The 20,377-nt window shown below is 39.4% G+C and overlaps 1 protein-coding gene across 1 annotated transcript; it reads left to right on the top strand.

Annotated features, from left to right (window-relative positions):
* Nucleotides 1–213: 213 nt before the first annotated feature.
* mmut (methylmalonyl CoA mutase) lies at nt 214–20,193 on the top strand. Its single transcript, XM_071478751.1, has 13 exons — nt 214–352; nt 1,313–1,745; nt 2,724–3,091; nt 3,190–3,347; nt 6,185–6,356; nt 6,464–6,712; nt 6,979–7,090; nt 9,598–9,713; nt 11,660–11,775; nt 12,708–12,839; nt 12,948–13,095; nt 16,221–16,388; nt 19,044–20,193. The coding sequence occupies exons 2-13, from the start codon at nt 1,349–1,351 to the stop codon at nt 19,170–19,172; spliced, it is 2,265 nt and encodes a 754-aa protein (XP_071334852.1). The 5' UTR covers nt 214–352; nt 1,313–1,348; the 3' UTR covers nt 19,173–20,193.
* Nucleotides 20,194–20,377: the final 184 nt, after the last annotated feature.

The following is a 20,377-nucleotide window of genomic DNA, read 5'->3' as shown; positions in this document are numbered from 1 at the left end:
GCTTAAAAAAACTATAGCCTCGCTTGAATCCTCCAAACTACCAGCAAATAGTGTAGTATAAGCATTGGCTAATGCGCTGTCTCTTGCTTACGATGCGAATGGTTTGCAATGACGTCAATAACATTGCGTTATTAATTACACACACAGTTGCTGAATGTGTAAACAATGGTTGACATTACTTATCTCTACCAATTTCAACAAGCTTTGCGTCAATATTTACTTCCGGGGTTCTAGGTCGAGGTTCGTCCAGTGACTGTAGCATGCGATTGGCCGACTGTTAATGTTATGAAACTTCATTGGATAGACGGACACACGCCTTCTGTCAACCTGAAAGCTAACAACAGACGACAAGGTCAGAAAAATATCTATATTAAAATATGTAAATATTAGTGCTGTGAAACATAGCGCCGCTGCAGAAAGTCTCTTGTTAGCGGGCGTTGTTGTGGCCCCTTCCGCTAATGCTAACCCTCATAGCAATTCAACATCTACGGTTAGCTAACAAGTGCTTAGCAGTGAACCAACAACCGTAGTTTAGTTAAAGTTATTTCAGCATTAACTTGCATTTTTGTCTTTTTTACTATTACTTGGAAAAGTCAGTGGTTGTCCATAGTGGGTTAATTACACGATAACGTTGTGACTTCGAGAGAAGATGAGAAACTTCTTATATTAAGTCGTTTGGTTAGCTAGGTGAGCAACGCTAAAAGGTACATAAAGTTTTCGCTGTTGAATTTCTAAAATGCAAACTGTCAAGCGAGAATATAACACATGCTTGACGTGTAAGGTTAAACACGCCCAAACTTGTGCGAAATATATTCTCAGTGTCTGATTAACCCTGTGATATTTAACTGCAGTGTCACTTTTGCACTGTCGGTTACAATAACGTTAGCTAATGTTTCTTATGGTTGTCAATTGTTACAGTCATTTTACTTGTTTCATTGGCGGTTACAGCCTCCCACGGTTTTGTTTTGTTGTAACAGGTCGTGATGGGACCACATTACGTTACCAGTTGGCCTTTAAGTAATTGTTCACCAAAATAAACTGTAGAGGGTGTCAGCGAGCAGGCAACCGACACTGAAAGTTCATTTCTCTGTGGATGAAACGCTGCTTGAATAACATTCATGCTGAACTGATGACTGTCTTCTTGACGACTCAGAAATGGTCATATGGTCATATTTGAAGGCGTGCCACTGTCCCCGATCAAAATGATAAAAATGGCCGGCAAGTCTTTTTTGGCCAGGTGCGTTACCACCACACACTCACTCCCCCTAACATGTACACATGATCTCACAACTGTTCTTCATGTCTTCCCCAGGTGATCCATGTGTGTCTGACTGAGCCGACAGCAAGCATGCTGACTGCACAGAGGGCATGTGCAGCGTTGGCTGCCGCACGCCTGGTTAGAGCCTCTGTCTCCTCAGCACTCACACACAGCTCTCTGATCCACACGTCCATACCATGGCAGGACCAGGTGGAGCTGCATCCTGAATGGGCCAGTCTGGCTAAGAAACAGCTTAAAGGGAAGAACCCAGAGGATCTGATCTGGCGTACGCCAGAAGGACTCAACATCAAGCCAGTGTACACTAAAGCAGACTCATCTGGCAGCGCTGATGAATTGCCAGGAGTGTTTCCCTATACTAGAGGGCCCTATCCCACCATGTACACTTACAGACCGTGGACTATCAGGCAGTATGCTGGCTTTAGCACTGTGGAGGAGAGCAACAAGTTCTATAAAGATAACATTAAAGGTAGATTTTGTTGTTGTTTACATTTCAATTTTTGAAACACTATAGATTCAAATCTATTGTGAAACATGGAATCCGTCATTTTTGGTTGTTATTCTTCCTTGGACCTGGTAGTTTAGTCCATCATATGATCATTCAGATATAGTAGCTGACTCAGCATTAGAGCAAATTTTAAGAAATGTACTGAAATGTTTTATTATGCCAGAGGTAACACTCTGAATTAGACAGAATAATTGGCAAATTAGATTAAAAAAGATGGAAAGGCTAAAAGCATTGTTGCATTGTCATATGGGTCATATGCATGTGTGTACATATAGACAGTATATGTGTGAGTGTAGACTCTGTATGAACAGTTGTAACCTTTTACGTCTCAGAAGCTTGTAAGGGCACAAGCCACAAATACAGACGATAATCACACTGAAATGCCATTTAGTTTCAGGATGTGATCAGCAATTCAGATGTCTGGAATTAAGACTGTTATGTTTATGCCCTGATGAGCAATTATCATATGTTCACCTCCTCCAGTAATTAGAAATGTGAGACAACTACAGAGAAAGCAGAGGTCCTCTTCTGCTGTGAAAATCAATATGTTGTTACAGTGGGGCTCACAAGAAACCATCTTTTCAGTATTAGGAGACACAATGTAAAATTGTTGAAAACATAGCAAGTCTAATCAGCAGACAGATTCTTAAAAATAGAATCCTCTGTGTTGATGGTGCTTGTGGTCTGTGGTTTGCCAGTAGCTTGAAGCAGGCCTTTAGTACATTGATTCATTCATCACTAGAATCCCTGTGTAAAGCCTTTCAGCAATTTTCAGCCATTCACATGGTTGTGACACTGATGTAATGACTGCCTGCACGTCTTATTTACTGATGTTTTCAATCATTTTTTTCTTACGTTGTCTTTGAGATCCCATCTAAAATTCTCCTCATCCAATAATCTTTTTTTCCATCTCTAATTTCTTTTGCTCTGTCATTTTAGCTGGACAGCAGGGTCTCTCTGTGGCTTTTGACCTGCCGACGCACCGTGGTTATGACTCAGACAACCCCCGAGTCCACGGAGATGTTGGCATGGCTGGAGTCGCCATAGACACAGTTGAGGACATGAAGATGCTCTTTGATGGAATCCCACTGGAGAAGATGTCTGTTTCAATGACAATGAACGGAGCAGTTATCCCTGTATTGGCTATGTTTATTGTGACTGGAGAGGAGCAGGGTGTGCCTAAAGCCAAACTAACAGGCACGATTCAAAACGACATTTTGAAGGAGTTTATGGTACGCAACACCTATATTTTCCCCCCAGAGCCTTCCATGCACGCCATTGCAGACATATTTGCTTACACCTCCAAGGTAAGTACCTTCTGTTATCTGTGCATCTGCATTTATCAGACATTTATCAAACACTGCATTATTTTTTTGTTGATTTACTGACTTGACCATGTTCACAGCACATGCCCAAATTCAACTCGATATCCATCAGTGGCTACCACCTTCAGGAGGCTGGAGCTGATGCAATCCTGGAAGTGGCCTACACCATTGCTAATGGCCTTGAGTACTGCCGCACTGGTCTGAAAGCAGGCTTAACCATTGATGAGTTTGCCCCAAGGTACAAAATATAAAGATATCTCTGAGGGTGGAGGCAACGGATTATGATTTACGTATTTGTCGCCTAAAGCTGTGGCTTGATAATGCAATTTTAAATATTGTTTAATTATTTTGTAACAAGAGATACATGGATAGAATATAAATATGCACTAATATAAATTAAGAATATTTTCACCAAATAAAAATATATATTTCTAATAAACTTAGAAAGGTTCTGAAAATTAGAAATGTGGTCTGTACTTAAGTGTGCAAATTGGTAAATATACTCTCCAATAACAACCAGGCTAGATAAGAGAGATTCCTGAAAGTGATAAATGTGGTGTTTGTGTACATCCAACCACTACTGCTATGAATTAAAATGCCTAGTCTGATAAGTGTGTCATAGTTCCAAATATACTGATCAACAGATAAGATATAAGTAGTTAATGGATCCCTTTGTGGAAAATTCAGTTTGAAACACAAAATGCCATTGGCTGATTTTGACTACAGATACTTGACACTCAGTATTTCTCCTATATTGCTTTCTTGTGACAGTTACAGTTCAATTTCTGCTCCACTTTTTCTATTGCTAGACTACAATCGTTTTTCTTGTGATATGAAATTGATGAGCTTTAATCACCCAAATAATGACACGTTGGTGTGTTGTTGGAGAACAGGAGCTCGTGCTGTCAGTCAGTAGCCATTTAGTTCCGTATTTCACTCAGGCACTGACTTCATATCCTGTTAGTGGGGAAACTCCCATGTACTTTACCACAGCCACAGTTGTCCCCTCTAATATTCTGTGTGCTTGTATGGCTTTATGCATAATAACTAACATAATAAATGTGGCAATGTATTATATCATATTAAGGAAAAAAGATAGGATTAAGTTTGATAAAGGTCTTATATACTGGACACGTTAGCTTGATATGTCCAACATCATTGCTGTCATTTACTACTCATTTCTTTATGAGATAAACAAAGTTGGGCATTGTATTCTCAGAGCTACCCATAATGCATCTTTAAAAACATTATGTGATTCTTTTTGACTACATTTTTTTGATAACTTTTAATGGTGATGTATAAAAATGCAACTGCTGTAGAAAGCAGATGGGTTTTTTTGTAGTCAGTTTCATAGCTGCACCGCTTCACCACCCCTGCCCTCGGTCCAATTTCTGTCCCTCTGTATTGTACTTTCATTATCTCCTCTTCATGTGTCCTTCAGCCACTTTTTTCACTGCCTTTCAATCACACAGATAATAGCAGCCTTAAATGGGCATGTGGCCTGACAGTCCAGCTCGGCCCTTCTCCACGTAATGACTTCGGAGACAGACCTTAGTGACAGTCATTCTAAATCAATCAGGAGATGTCACTCAATTGTTTGACATGGAAGGTTTTCCACCTTCTGCTATTATCTGTCTCTGCAGCTGATTGTTTCTGACTCACAACCAGTGCTTACACTAGGGTTCACGCAAAGACTGAAAATTTGACTGTCATGTTTTCAGTGCCATGGTGGTGAGCTTTCACTGCATTGTCATTTGTGTTTTACTGTGCTGAGTTTCTGCAATACAGTAAAAGGGTGAAGGTTAGAAATGTATATGATTTACAAGAGAAAGGCACAGTTGTCCCATCTTATTAGCAATATTTCTTGTTAAGCTTAAACGGATAATGGATTCATTTATTTAGCTGCCAAACATAATCTGGTTCCAGCTTCTCACACTAGAGGATTTTCAGCTCGTCTTTGTCATTTATCATTGAAAACTGAGCATCTTTGGGTTTGTGAGTGTTAGTTGAACAAACAAGACATCTGAAGACGTCATTCTGGGCTCTTGGAAGTTGTGATGGGCATTTTTTTCCCTTTTCCAGCGTCTCATAGACTAAACGATTAATCCATTACTTGAAAAAGCAATCAGCAGACTAGTCAATAATGACATTGGGCATCAGTTCCAGCCCTAATTTATTGTGTTATTTGATAGATAGTAAAAATATTCCTATAGTAACAAAAAAGGATCAAGAACAGGTGACTGATGCCCATTTTCCTGACCAATATCGTTTTAGTTTAATGTAAATACAAATTAGCCGATAACCTTTTTTTCCATAAATGTATACAGTTTTTGTAACCATGATATGTACTGAATGGGATATTTTGCGGTGAAAAAATAAACTTGTCAGCCCTTTCTGGTGGACAAACTATATTAAGGAATCAGCTGATATATTGGCCCAGCTGATTTATCGCTGTAGCTCTCGTACCTTTACCCAAATGCCACAGTGAGACAGTTCAGGGAGTTGGACAAAGTTCGAACATTGAGTCTTAACTGACATAGCAGTTGAATGTGGGCAGTGTACACTCAGCTGCCAAAATTTGAAAAATGTGTTTGCTGATGGGTGGGAAGGGCGAAAGGACTGAAAGGTTGCTGTACCCTAAACAATGCTTTAGTCATAAACTAACCAGAGTAGTATCACAACTCTGCTCTTCTTGTGTCATGGGTTTTGTGTCTTGTGGGACTTTATTAGACACGCTAGCACTGGGGATGAGGCTTGGATGAGGTTTGCTGCTTGCCTCCATTTGCTAATAAGGTAGTAGCATCTATTCATAATCATAGTTACTGGGTGAAATCTGTGTTTTTAGGTTACTGGCATTGACATAAAGCATAATGAGACATAAAGATTAATAAGCACTTTTTAGATCTTACTGTTTTGCAGACTGAAACTCTGGTGGGTCTACCTCATATTGTGTTGTACAGGAAACACTTGATTTCTATTTTTGTGCAAAATTAATATCAGTAACATTTTGTTCTGTCCGTTTTAATAACTGTCTATATTTCTCTTTTTTGACATATGTTGTGTGTGTGCTGTCAGGTTGTCGTTCTTCTGGGGTATTGGGATGAATTTCTACATGGAAATTGCCAAGCTGAGGGCAGCCAGGAAGTTATGGGCCACGCTCATTAAAGAAAACTTCCAGCCCAAGAATACAAAGTCTCTCCTCCTGCGCACACACTGCCAGACTTCAGGCTGGTCTCTCACTGAGCAAGTAAATATAAATCACTATAAGAATAATAAGAAAATGTTTAAATCAAACTCAAACTTGTAAAATGAATGGATGATAATCACAACTTTCCACTCTGTCTCCTCTCGTAGGATCCATACAACAATGTGATCCGAACGGTGATTGAAGCCATGGCAGCTGTGTTCGGGGGAACCCAGTCACTCCACACCAACTCATTCGATGAAGCTCTGGGCTTGCCCACAGTGAAGAGCGCTCGTATTGCCAGGAACACCCAGATCATCATCCAAGAGGAGTCGGGCATCCCCAAAGTCGCTGATCCCTGGGGCGGCTCGCACATGATGGAGTCTCTCACGGATGATGTCTACAACACAGCACTGAAGGTTTGTCATGGGGACAAATGGGCATCTGCCTTGACTTCCTCTGAACGTAATGGCAGTAGGGTTTTAATTAATATTTTACTGCTCTGCCAAATTGTTTGGCCTAAACATACCCATAACATACAGCTAAGGGCTAATTTATTTCTTTTAAATCCTTGTTTAGAAAATTTTTAGAACCATGTTGTCTAGTTTTAGTGCGGTGAGTATCACAATACATGAAGTGAAATCACAACAGAACTAATCCATCATCATTCCTTTCCTTTGTATAGTTCATTAAAGATATTGAAGAGATGGGAGGCATGGCCAGGGCTGTGGCAGAGGGGATTCCAAAACTTCGCATTGAGGAGTGTGCAGCACGTAGACAGGCCCGCATTGACTCCGGTACTGTATAAATATGTCATTTGCTAATGGCTGTAAAGCCTCTTATTCTTTCATCTTTTCATCGTCTCCCTCTGCTTAAAGTACTTAATACTCTCTACCACTTAACTTCAGTCTGTGTGTGACAACGCTGCAATGAACTTGACATGTCTAATGGAGGTTACAGTCTTGACATTTAGTCAAGCATATAGTTCCTCCTTCTGTGTGAAATGGTCACATTTCTCACCAAGTTTGGCATGAAATGTTTGATTTATTGTCCTTAACCTCCCCTAATAGAGAGCTGCTGTTTTTTTTCTCATAGCGGACACACAAGACACACCTCGCCTATATTTCACACATGATGCGCATAGTTCCCAGCAAAAATAGACAGGGAAACAAATGTTCTTAATGATATTGACATGATGCCAGCAACATTTACATAAAACTGACACCTTTCACTACAGTTTGAGTGAAAAAAAATGATAAAATATAGATATTATATTTTATTATATATATATATATTTAGTTTCACATATATACAGCAAGTTGTCGTCACTGTCATCTGTCATCAGTTGGTATCCAAGAAAAAGCAAGAGAGTGGACACACTCGCTTTTAGGTACTCTCACTCTTTCTCTCTGTCCCAGGGCAGCATATGCATAGGTAAGAGTAAGGGGCTAGGGAATGCATTATGACAATGATGTCTTCACAAAGATATAAGTCCAAGTGTGTGTGTGTGTGTCTTGCTCTGAATGAGGGTAAATAAGGTTAATAAGGTTTATAATGAAAAGAATTGATTGATATTGATGGTCATGTTTAAGCCATACTCAATGTAGAAAGATAGAGCTGGTAGTAGCAGCTGCAGGTCACACATGCAAGGCAGGCACTGTGTCCTCAGTGTTGAGCATGTGAAATTTTCACGAAGTTTTTTTACTTCTCCAAAGTGGTGTAACATGGCTCTTACTTTGCCCTGTTACTTAAGACATGGGCTGTTTCTTGCCTTTTAAAACTCCTTGTTATAGACTTGCGACTCTGTAGAGTCTGAACTTTCAATCTGTGGAGGTCAGTGCTCTTTGCCATAGAATATTTAGTGTGGATTTAGCCTTTAAAGAACCTAGGTAAAATTACTTTCTGAAGTAAAGCTGAAATAACATTAACATTTGTAGTAATAAAGATTCATTTTGTCCTGTTCATATAGTAGTGGCCCAATTTGAATGTGAATTGAACATGTTATTTAGTTTGCAGCTCTGACTCCTAAAATGATGAACCAGTCACCTGCTAAGTATTTTTTTATTTAGGCCTATTGTAAGTGCCTGTATTCTGTTAGACCCCAACACAAGATCATATCACAACTTGAATCCAGCTGGCCCTTCCTATTTTGTTGTGTTATTTTTGGAGATGTGTATACACTTGTGTCAGAGTACTATCAGGGGTTAAATTGAGGCCTCTTTGTGTGTCTTGTGAAATTAATATTTACTTCAGATGTGTAACGTCAGAAATGACTGCGATGGAGTAGAGCAGAACCTTCACAGACTGGGTAGCTTTTCTCCATAATCCCCCTGATGCCTGCTCTCATTGATATTCATTGGCTTTCTGATCCACCCTGACAGCACGTCTTTGCTGCTGACAATTTTTTCACTCCTGATGGGCCTTGAATTCTGATTGACCATGTTAGGCTCTCAGATCATTTTTTAGTTTTTCCTACACTGGGGTCAAATAGTAAAATGTTATATTTGGATCCTTGGAGAATATAGAGAATTAAAAGCTTCTGTCTACTTTTTGTGTATTTATTGAACACTAAGTTTTCAGTACCCAAATTTATTACAATTTAGAGTTTAAAAAATAATTATAAAAATGATTACTATTTATCTAAATATTGATAATTAGATGTGATAACAATTAAATAATTTTCAGTGGGAATAACATCAGTAAATTCAGTTATGTAACGATTCCTCAAATCCAGAAGTTATCTGAATGTTAACGTGTGTGTTACATGAATGTCCAGTGGTAATAACCTCAGAGATACAGTACATTAGGTGTGTAAAAGGGGTTGTGTTACACTGTATATGTAGGTAAGATTTAATACAGTTAAAGCAGAAGAAGGGATAAACTGAAAGAAGTGTTTTATTCTCAGTCATTTGATGGTAACTGTTATCTGATGGGTTCAAGCATAACATCAGCTTTTTTTTTTTTTTTTTTGTTAATGATACTACAATGCTATTTCATGCGTTCCGCTGTCTTGTACTCCATGATGATGTTGTAGACCTAAACAGGTTTACTGACCTGGGGGTTGTCTTCAAGTATACTTGTTGATTTATGTGCTGTGACACCAGTTGCCTTTCTGAGGATTTAGGGTTTGTTTTATATATAATAAAGACATTTGTTTATCTAAAAGTTCCTCTTTCTGCTCCCTGAATAACAACTGTCAAAGGCTGTGCACAGATGTGTGCTTCTGTCAAGACATGCACCACTGTGTTGTTTTTTTTTCTTGCTGATCCATGTACCTGCATATCTTTTGTCCTTTTCTTTTCAGGATCAGAAGTCATTGTCGGCGTGAACAAGTACCGTCTGGAGAAGGAGGAGAGTGTAGAGGTGCTGGCCATTGATAACACTATTGTGCGTCAGAAACAGATTGAAAAACTGAAAAAGGTCAGTGTTCCTTTGAGAGTCAAGTAGATAAGCCAGTGGAATCTAAAGATTAAGTGTTTTTCTCCTTCATTTTTTGTTCTAAGAAATGTTGAAAGAATTCTACGAAGAAAACCGCAAAACATTGAGATGAAACTCTTATAGTCTCACAGTTTGTCCTTACATTTTATCCATATTGCCCTCATATATACGTAAACACACTATAATTCTTGCCTCCACCTAACTGCAGGGGAAACAGTCAGTCCAAACACTGTCAGCCTGTGTGGCACCTTAACTCAGATTTTTATAGTGATGTTAGTGACTGAAGGAGTACAACTCCATATAGGCTTGCACATATGTGAACCAGGTTCAGCTTTTTTGCCATACACTGCAGCATCATTCTGGACACATATTTTATGCAAACTGACAGAAGATTACTGCTGTACCTGCTGCCATCAGATTGGAAAGTATCTTGGGCTCATTGCCTCTGGTGAAAGGTCAGTGGGCATTGAAATGTCATTACATTTGAAGAGTAACTGTCAGAACATACTGCTAATGCTAAGTCCATACCACATGATTTTTAGCCCTGATTTTCTGCCGCGCAACAGTTTTTGGGGTTTCCTCAAGTAAAGCCCCAGATCCGAAGGAAATTAGTGTTAACTCATCCCTGCAAGTCAGTGCTTGATTGCTATTTGGGAACTGCTCAAAGATGCAATCCCAGAGAAAACCCAAAAAATATAGGCTAAATATCTGGACCTGTGATGGAGACCACATCCAGTGATGTGACCCAGTTGTGACTGGCAATAGGTAGTGGGGGGAGGGTAAACCAGGGATGGAGTTGAACAACATCAATTGCAGTCACCCGTGTAGCCCAATCCATTCTCTCACCCATATTCTCTCTTTTTCTTCCTTGTTTATTAACTGCAAATCAGGTCACAAACAAACTGACCCCTCATTTCTGTCTCCCATATGGAATCTCATCATTTCCCATGTCACATCTTGTGTGACCCCCTGTCACTGATCAGTCATGCAAACCATAATGATTTCAAGATTCCCTTTAACGAGACAGCAGTTTGTGTTGTGTGAACACTATACTGACGCCTGAGGACTCTGTAAGTCATGTAGTGTATACATCGCATGAGGAGCATGCTTGAAACAAGCAAAGCAGCTTTGAACTTTGTGCAAACGCAGATCACAAGCTGTTATCGACTCTGTGACATGATGGAATGAAGGAAAGAAGACAATGAAGTGTTTTGTCTGTATGACATTACTGCTGTTATCTCTGCTATCTATCTCTCTACATTTTCATGACAGTACTCAGAATTGGATGTTGACACATGTTGACAGTTTTAAGCAGTTTTAGACTGATTGAGGTTTTTGTATGTGTGGTGCAGACACTGTAGCTCATCTTCCAGGGCTGAGTCTCTGTTACAAACATGCCTTATTTATGTCATGTCCTGGTGATTATGCATTGGGACATCAGTTAAAGTCTCTGTGGGTGCAGTGCACAGGGCTTATGGAGGACTGGGTTGTACTGTAGACAGCTATAAGGCAGATGCACAGTATGGCTGCTGCAGGTGCTTAGGAATCATAAAGATCTGTGATTTTCAATCAGCTCAAAGTCAAGGTCGAGGTCAAGTTTTCCTTCAATTTTTTCTAACTTTATAGTATTTATGGGATTTTACCCAGCATGTTTTGAAAATGACAAAATATGATCATTGCTCACTAACAGAATACATTTCTATCAGGCAGACATAAACTCAGATACAACTAATGACTAAATACAGTATCCACTGAAAGGAAAGTCTATCAGCATTTTGAATGTTAAAGACTACTTGAACACATGTAAAAAGGTTGACATGTTCATGTGCCCTGTATTTAGAGAATTCTATCAATAGTAAATGTTGTAAGAAGGGCAGCTAAAAATTTTTGAATGACACGTTTATGTCTTGTTGCCTGCTTTGTTTCAGGTGAGGGAAAGTCGTGACCCCGAGGCAGCGAAGAAGTGCCTGGCAGCCATTGAGGAGTGTGCCCGAACCAGGGAGGGCAACCTTTTAGCGCTGGCTGTGGAGGCAGCTCGAGCCAGGTCAAACCTCCCACAGTCATAATGTTTCCTGCCTTTCCTTCATTGTTTATTAGTGTGAATGTCCAAGTAACACAGATGAACTCTCTGACAAGGTCTCATGCAGTAGGCACATCCCCATCAGGACCCCCTGTGATCTTGTTTTGCCCACATGAACACCATCTCCATCATTGTGGTATTTTTCTTAAAGGCTTGATTGTTAATGGGAAACCTTTAGCAGTATGTTTGTGGGTAATGTGTCTTCTTACCTGAGGCTGTCATGCGGCCATTTATTAAACATGCAGCAAGAGTTTTTTTAGGCCCACACACATGCGGTTAAACTGAATCAGACTCTGATACTGTTAGGCCTGTTTTGAGAAAAGAAAGATCTGACAGAATATTTTTTCATAACTGCGCAGCACTGTGTGAAGAGCCCACATGCTGATCACAGCCCACTTGCTGAGAGGCAGTTGCACAGCATGACTGGATTATCTAACATCTCGACTCTCACAATAATTTACAGCTACTTAAACATCCCATGCTATTTTACTAGAGCTTTAATCCATCTCAATAAAATATGCTGTCTACTTTCAAACTACCACAAATGACTGAGCAATTTTCATTTCAAGTGTGGACTTAACACTGATAACACTGAAGTTATCAAAGAGAAATGTCATGGTGATTGTTGCCGTCTTATTACCGTCACAGTGATATTGTGGCAAAAGAGACTACAGTTATTCTTTCTGTCATGTGACGCTGACACTAATAAAGCAGATAATTAACATGCTGCAATAAATTGTGAAACTCTGTAATGAAACTGCAAACACATTAGTATTTAGTATATTGAATATGGTTGTCTTACAGTGAATTGGGACTAAATGAATGATTGCACTGTGTTATTTATCACTGGAATGTGAAAAAATATTAGTGAGGACTCTGTCTATTGCTTTCTACAGGTGCTCTGTTGGTGAAATTACTGATGCCATGAAGAAAGTGTTTGGCGAACACAAAGCCAGCACCAGGATGGTGAGCGGGGCTTACCGCAGTGAGTTTGGGGAGCATGAAGAGATTGCCCTGGCCCACAACAGGTAGAAAATAAAACTAAACAGCATTTGGATTATCATGATCGACAAATTGATTTCTTTTGTTTCAGTTGCATAAAATGTTTTGTGTTTTTTTCTCTTTTCAAATCTCAGAGTTGCAGATTTTAAGAAGCACGAGGGCAGAAACCCTCGACTGTTGGTGGCAAAGATGGGACAGGATGGCCACGACAGAGGAGCAAAAGTCATTGCCACAGGGTTTGCTGACCTGGGCTTTGATGTGGACATTGGACCACTGTTTCAGGTCAGTGGCATTCAGTAGAATGGAGCTAACCATCTGCTGCCTACGCCTCCTTGGCCAAAGTAGAGATAACATTTAAGACACAGATTTAATGTCAGAGGCAGTAACTACCTGGACCCTACCTTTCAAGCAAGATGGTATTCACATAAACTGCTAGAAAAAAAAGCCCTTACACACGCTCTCCCGGTTGGCCTCGGTCTACACTGGTACTGTACTGGTCAGTCAGACAGCCTGGCAGCATGCTCTAAATGGAAATAAGACTTAAAAGACAAAGTGTTGCACTTGTTCTTCTTGCAGTGTTCTGCCAAACGTTTGTTATGTTTAAGGACATCTGAACATCTGGATGTTTTCCCATTTTATTGCCTTTATAAATCGAATCATGGTCAATATAATTTGGAGAATTTACAAAAAAGAAATTCTTTAATGTCAAAGTGAAAACAGATTTCTACAAAGAAATGTTAATTAAATAAAAATATATAATGTAAAATAAGTGATTGCATAAATATTCAACCCTTCACGTCAGTATTTGGTAGATGCACCTTTGGCCGCAATCACAGCACTGAGTGGATAGGTTTCATACAGACTGGCACATCTGGACACAGCAATTACTCCATTCTTTTTTTTGCAAAACTGCTGATGGTCTGTCAGGTTGCATGGGGATCGGGTGTGAACAGCCCTTTTCAAGTCTAGCCACAAATTCTCTACTGAATTGAGGTCTGGGCTTTGACCCAGCCACTGCAGAACATTCACCTTGTTGTCTTTAAACCATTTCTGTGTAGCTTTCGCTGTATGCTCCAGGTCACTGTCTTGCTGGAAAATAAATCTTCTCCCAAGTTGTAGTTATCTTGCAGACTGAATCACATTGTTTTCCAGGATTTCCCAATATTTTGCTGCATTTATTTTACCCTCTACCTTTACAAGTTTTCCAGGGTGTGCTGCCGAGAAGCATCCCCACAGCATGATGCAGCCACCGCCATGCTTGACAGTGGGAATGATGTGGTTGTGGTGATGTGCAGTGTTTAGTTTCTGCCAAACATAGCGTCTAGTCTGATGGCCAAAAGCTCCATTTTGGTCTCATCAGAACAAAGAGCTTTCTTCCAGTTGACCTTGGAGTCTCCCACATGCCTTTGGGTGAACTCTAGTCAAGATTTAATGAGCTTTCTTCAAGAGTGGCTTTCTCTTTGCTACTCTCCCATAAAGCTTTGACTGGTGAAGAATCCCGACAGCAGTTGTATGCAGAGTCTGCTGAAGCTTTAAACTCCTTCAGAGTAGTCATAGGTGTCTTGGCGGCCTCCCTCACTAGTCTCCTTCTTGCAGAGTGTGTGAGGATGGCCTGCTCTAGGCAGATTTACACATGTGCCATATTCCTTCCATTTCATAATGATAGATTTAACTGAACTTCAGGGGATGTTCAGTGACTTGGAAATTTCTTCTGACTTATACTTTTCAATAACCTTTTCTCTGAGTTGCTTGGAGTGTTCTTTTGTCTCCATGGTGTAATTTTGGCCAGGAATACTTTTTTTTGTAAATTCTTGTTAAGAAAGCCAAATTATATTGACCATGATTCTATTTATTAAAACAATAAAAGGGAAAAACATCCAAGTGGGTGAATACTTTTTATAGGCACTGTATATATCGGTCTTTTCCAATTAAATCAAATCACAAACATTTCCCTTTTAATTGAAAGTTTTCCCCTATTTGTTTTCTAATTTTATTGTATTTATGTTTGAAGTTTTGGGTGACATTTATTTAGAAATGCCAAAACATTTTGTCAGTTTACTTTTCGACCAGGCAGCGCAAAGTAGACAAAAAGTGACATTTAAGGTGGTGAGACACAGGTGCAACTAATGATCCTAGTGAATGACGGCTGCGTTCCACTCAGGTGTGTCACCACTGGAGTCCTGTTATTGTGCATGCTGCCTCACTGTGTGAATGATAGTAGCTGTACCTGTGGTCTTCCTGCTGTGACAATTCAAAATATGCACTGGAGCAGTTTGATTGCTTCCCTTCCCTGTGTGAGAGAATAATTAAACATAAAAAATTAACCTTTTATAATGAGGTCATTCTGAACATTTCAATGTGGTCTGGCCTGAGTGGGCAGAAAATATTTATGCCCCAACTGCTGGAAGGCAGCTCCAGCCTGCAGCTCTATGATGCTAAAGCCCGTAACTTTGGTTGATTTACAGATGTGTACAGGAGGTGAGGACAAGTAATTCCATGCTGCACATATAACCAAACAACCTCAACTGATATCACAAGATTCTGGGTATCATATGGGTGCATAAATTTAATGTGTTGAATCCTGATGACTCCCTGACCTGAAGATGTCCTGTGATGACCTCCACATATTTAGCACCAAATGTCACACTTGAATGTTCTCAGCCGCTGATCACATGTCTTGGTGGTAAGCACAGCCTCTGGCAGCGAGTAAATAAATAATGAAATGCATAATGAAAAAGCAACTGTTATGTTAAACTGCTGTCATTTTCAATACAGCACTCAAAAAACAAGGGCCTGGGGAGAACTGTTTTACATGATGAATTATTGGACAAGGAAGAACTTGGACTTTTTGTTGACCTTCATCTGAACCTGTGAACCTCAGCTGAGGTACGGGTAAATGGGAAATACATGTAGCTTTTGAAAATGGACCCCAGGGACAAGTTAGGCTTTAGTGATGTTGCTAGTGACAAGTTTACAAAAGAGTTCAATATTGTGTTAAAATAGTTTTGTTGAATCTAAAATCTCAGAGTCAGAGTTGGGAATATTAGAAGCACTTTTTTTACTTGCTATGCAGGAAACTTTACTAAAGCCTGCAAGTAAGTAAAGCCAGAGGCCACTGTGAATACATCAGTGGTGTTATATGCAGCATTCATCAAGGAGAAGAGACTACATTAGCTTCATAATAATCAATGTTCGGATTATTTTTTAATGAATTCATAAATTAATGAATTAAAATAATGGAGTGAAAGTCATGCATAAAACGACGGAGAAAGATTAGATTTAGGCGGTGGTAACTTTGTAGTGTAGGAACTGCACTACATTATATTAAAAGGTGTTTCTAATGTGTAGTTCTTCTCAGTCTGAGATGTATTTTCTTTGTCTTTCCATGTCTGGTTTTGGGTGAACAGACTCCTCTTGAGGTTGCCCAGCAGGCTGTCGACGCAGACGTTCACTGTGTCGGGGTCAGTACTCTGGCCGCAGGACACAAGACCCTCGTTCCGGAGCTCATCAAGGAACTAAGGAAGCTCAACAGGCCAGATATCCTTGTCATCTGTGGAGGTGTCATTCCACCACAGGTGACCTCTGATTTTCATGATCGTTAAACGTCCAAACATAACTTAATTTCTGTTCTCTTTTCCACTAATTTAGCAGTCCACAGTAATAGAACAAACATTTTGATTTATTAATTAATTAATTTTTTTTTTTTTACTCAATTTGATTTGTGCATGTTTTAAATTCAAATTCCATGCACTAGAGACTGTGTGCACACTGTCAGTAGAGATAGGTGTAATCCAACGTGCAGACAGATCCATCCTGGCTTTGACATCAGATGTGGGCACAGTTACATGCATTTTATCTGTATTTGACAATGTCAGCTAAAAGATCAAATTTTCTGTATAATAATGAATAATGAAGCAGATCTTGAGGATTTAATCCTCTAATGATTCTTGGAAAAATTGTGTGACTTGCTGGTGTCAGTGTGATTCCACATTCTGTCCTGGTGGTCATGTTGGTAATGCCACTGCACTGCACCTTTAGCTATGCTTTTTAGAAGCCACATGGCCGCAGTATTGGGCATTCAGTGGTATATGGCTGAGGTGGAAAACACAAGCTAGTGTTAGTGTACATAATATTGACCATATCTGACCTTTACTTATACGGTTGGTGGTCCTTGTTCAATTATCATTACTGGAGGGGCAGTGGACACTGAAGCAGCATAGAATTGAATAATCCACTGGTCTACAGAGACAGAGATCAATTCCCTACAGCTCTCCCCGGAAAGCTCTTTTACATAGTCTCCAGCATGACCACTGGCATCCTTGGAGCCATTAAAAAACATTGTTTAGCATGACATGATCAGCACACAGATAACACATAAAGTGTCATCTTGCCCTCATATGGACCGAGAACCAGTCTCATGATAAGGGTGGCCATGATTCATATAATTATCATTACCACACTATAGGATTTCCCTGATTTCATGCAGCGCAGTCTCATTTCTTCTCTTCCTGTTCGTGTCAGTCATTCTCCGCCAAACAGAGTAATTAACAGCATAATCACTTGGGACTGTGCACACCCTTTACCCACATATGAAAGCTGAATTCCTTCTTCGCTGTAGTTAGTCTCAACTGTGCCCTACCTCACCCCCTCTTCTCTCTCAGCTCTGCTAATCTCAGCTTTACCCACCGTATCCCTTGACTTAATAGACAATCCAGTAGCTTCTCATACACTCAATATTTGGTCACGGGTCAGAATATTTTACAGATGGCAGGCTGGCTCTCTCCAATGCCCTCTTATTGAAAGTCATTCTTTTGCATCCTCTTTTGATAATACAATATTTGATGATTGGTTTGGAAAAGGAATTCATAGTTTTATTGATATATTTGTTGATAATGTATTTCCATCATTTGAGCACCTATAAAAGAAATACATAGTACATTAATCACAATAAAAAAAAAAAAAAGTACAGGTACAGAATTTTTTTGAAGCAAAATAATCCGTCATACCTCAGTTCCCCAATACACTCTGCAATGGAAATGACACTTCTACAAGATCCTCATAAGAAAGGAGATTTATCAAATACATACGAGAAACTGTCTCATTGGACAAGCACAACGACTATGGAACACTTGAAATCAGCTTGGCAGGAAGATTTAGGTGGGGGGATTACAGAGGAGTAGTGGCAGACTAGAGCAAATTCATAGATCTTCAGTATGTGTAAGGTACAGCCTCCTTCAATTTAATTCAATTCAATTTAATTTAATTTAATGCATCATGAGCAAATGCTCAATAAGATTTTTCCAGGAAAAGATCCTGCACGTGAATGTTGCTGCATCATTGGCAGCCCACAACAGAATGTTGACACCTGCATCATTGGCTCATATGTTGTGAAGCTGCCTCATGATATCATACTATTAGAGTAAATAATATTAAATATTTTTAAGACCTTATCAGCAATTTTGCATAGTCGTATTGATTTAGATCCCCTGATGGCTGTTCTAGCAATTGTAGACTCTAACATAGTAAGAAACCACATGGGGCGTGATATGGTATCATTTGTCAGCCTATTAGCATGAGGACTGACTGCACCCACACATTTGAATGTAATGGGAGATATAATGAAACATTTGGAGCTAGAGAAAATTTAATTGTCTTTGAGGAAACACTTCAATAACATCAAATTATCTGAGAAGAGCTGAGATGATGTCTTAAGGCCCAGGAAATCAACAAATAAAGGGAACGTATCTAAGTACAGTGTTCTGAGGCATCCATCACCCTTCTGAATTTTCATTATAATTTTTTTTCCCTTTGTTTTTCCATTCTTATAGAGGGACATGTATATTATAATTAGTACCAGTTAAGTTCAAATATTCTCACTTACAGATGAGGGTTGTTACACACAGCTGAAAAGCACGAGGTGTTATTTGTCTTCTGGAACAAGGATCAATTCTAAAATAAAAGCCTTTTCAGGGCTGAAAATTGAACATACACCAGAACATGGGACATATTGAAAGTGATGGACAACTGAAAGTAACCAAATGGAATCAAAAAGGGACACTGCAAACTGATAACTGTCATGTTTTGTGGTGAATTTTTTTTTTTTTTTCTTCTCGGTGGTGTGTTAATATGTGCTGCATGTTGTAAGATGCTGCTATACTAGAACAAAAAGACAATAAATATAGTAAAAAAAAATAAATAAATAAAACTGTTCCACCTCTGTCTGTACGCAGGACTATGAGTTCCTATACCAGAGCGGTGTGTGCGCCATCTTCGGTCCAGGAACTAGGATCCCACAAGCTGCAGTGGAGGTTATTGACAACATTGAGAAGAGTCTGGAAAACATCCGGCAGGCCATATGAACACTAAAAAAAAAAAAAAAAAACTACAACAAGAGCTGTCTATTCATGCTGTGCCAAGAACAAAGTCACAAGTGCGAGTTAACACTTCTGTACAGAATCTGTTTGACTGATAGCGTGAAGTCCGAAAAAAACAAAAACATCATTCCCCTACCATTTCACAGCGCTTAAAGCAGGCGAAGTCATTACCAACTGGGATGTAAGGATGTTGTGGTTGTATTAAGGCTGCATTCTGCATCAGATTTTATTTTAATTAGTAATAGGTTCCTTACAGTTTGCTGTAACTTCACAAAGAAAAACAAAATTAACATCACCAGAAAAGTGTGTAGTGTTTTTTTCATTGATGTAATCACTCTGAAGAAATAGCACCACACAATCTCTTCAGGGGTGGGTAAATGGTAATTTAACCCCCCCCCCCCCCCCCCCCCCCCCCCCCCCCCCTTCAAACACGTGTGTTTGTGAATTGCATTGATTGCAGGATTGGTAATCTTTAAAATTACAAAAAAGACTTTTATCCAAACTTAAACAATTAAACATACATTACGTTCAAATAATAATCAAATAAGGATTTGCTGGACAGATGTAGCATCATGTGACAGAAATTTGGCTTGAGATGAGCAGAGGAATTTTTTCCATCCAGTGTAAAACGGAGGACAGCACTGTAAACCTTGGAATGTAATGCTATTATTGTAAAATGTCTGTGTAATTTTCAGTTTCCTAGCAGGGTGTGATTAGTGCTAATGAAATGCAGATGGATAGAAATTCACATTGAAATGAACTTCTGTAGAACGTTCACCTCTTTTTTTATGTTCACTGACATTATCATGTTGAAAGTGGCCTTTTCAGTGGTTGTTTTGATCTCTTTCCTCCCTGCATAATATTTGATTTGACCAGCTTCAGTTTGAATAAAAAACAGTAATTACAATTTATGAAGAATTTGGAAATGGTATTTTCCTACATGTGATTCTGAATCCGATTTAAAGCTCGTCAATCAAAATTAAGTATGTGAACTTTGGAAATGTGACTTGCATCAGAAGATTGTGTAACTTTTTGTGCCTCCACGCCCGCGACAGCCAGGGCTGGAAGCATTATGTTTTCAGGTCGTCAGTCTCTCCCATTCTCATGAACGCAGTAATCTCAGGAATCTAATCTATCTAATCTAAGTTTGACACAGACATTCACTTGAACTCAAGCATAAACAGATTTTG

The sequence above is a fragment of the Trachinotus anak genome, unplaced genomic scaffold, assembly GCF_046630095.1.
Source record: "Trachinotus anak isolate AG129_WGS33_773 ecotype Australia unplaced genomic scaffold, CSIRO_AGI_Tana_v1 ptg000005l, whole genome shotgun sequence".
Taxonomy (NCBI): Eukaryota; Metazoa; Chordata; class Actinopteri; order Carangiformes; family Carangidae; genus Trachinotus; species Trachinotus anak.
Note: the sequence above shows the minus strand (reverse complement) of the source record. Positions and strands in the feature narration are given on the sequence as shown.

What these genes read in the sequence shown, in the direction of transcription:
- mmut (XM_071478751.1), top strand. Translation starts at nt 1,349, where the DNA reads ATGCTGACTGCACAGAGGGCATGTGCAGCGTTGGCTGCCGCACGCCTG. An exon ending in CTATAAAGATAACATTAAAG is followed by an intron (nt 1,746 to 2,723) that starts GTAGATTTTGTT and finishes CTGTCATTTTAG; the next exon opens with CTGGACAGCAGGGTCTCTCT. An exon ending in GTGGAGGCAGCTCGAGCCAG is followed by an intron (nt 11,776 to 12,707) that starts GTCAAACCTCCC and finishes TGCTTTCTACAG; the next exon opens with GTGCTCTGTTGGTGAAATTA.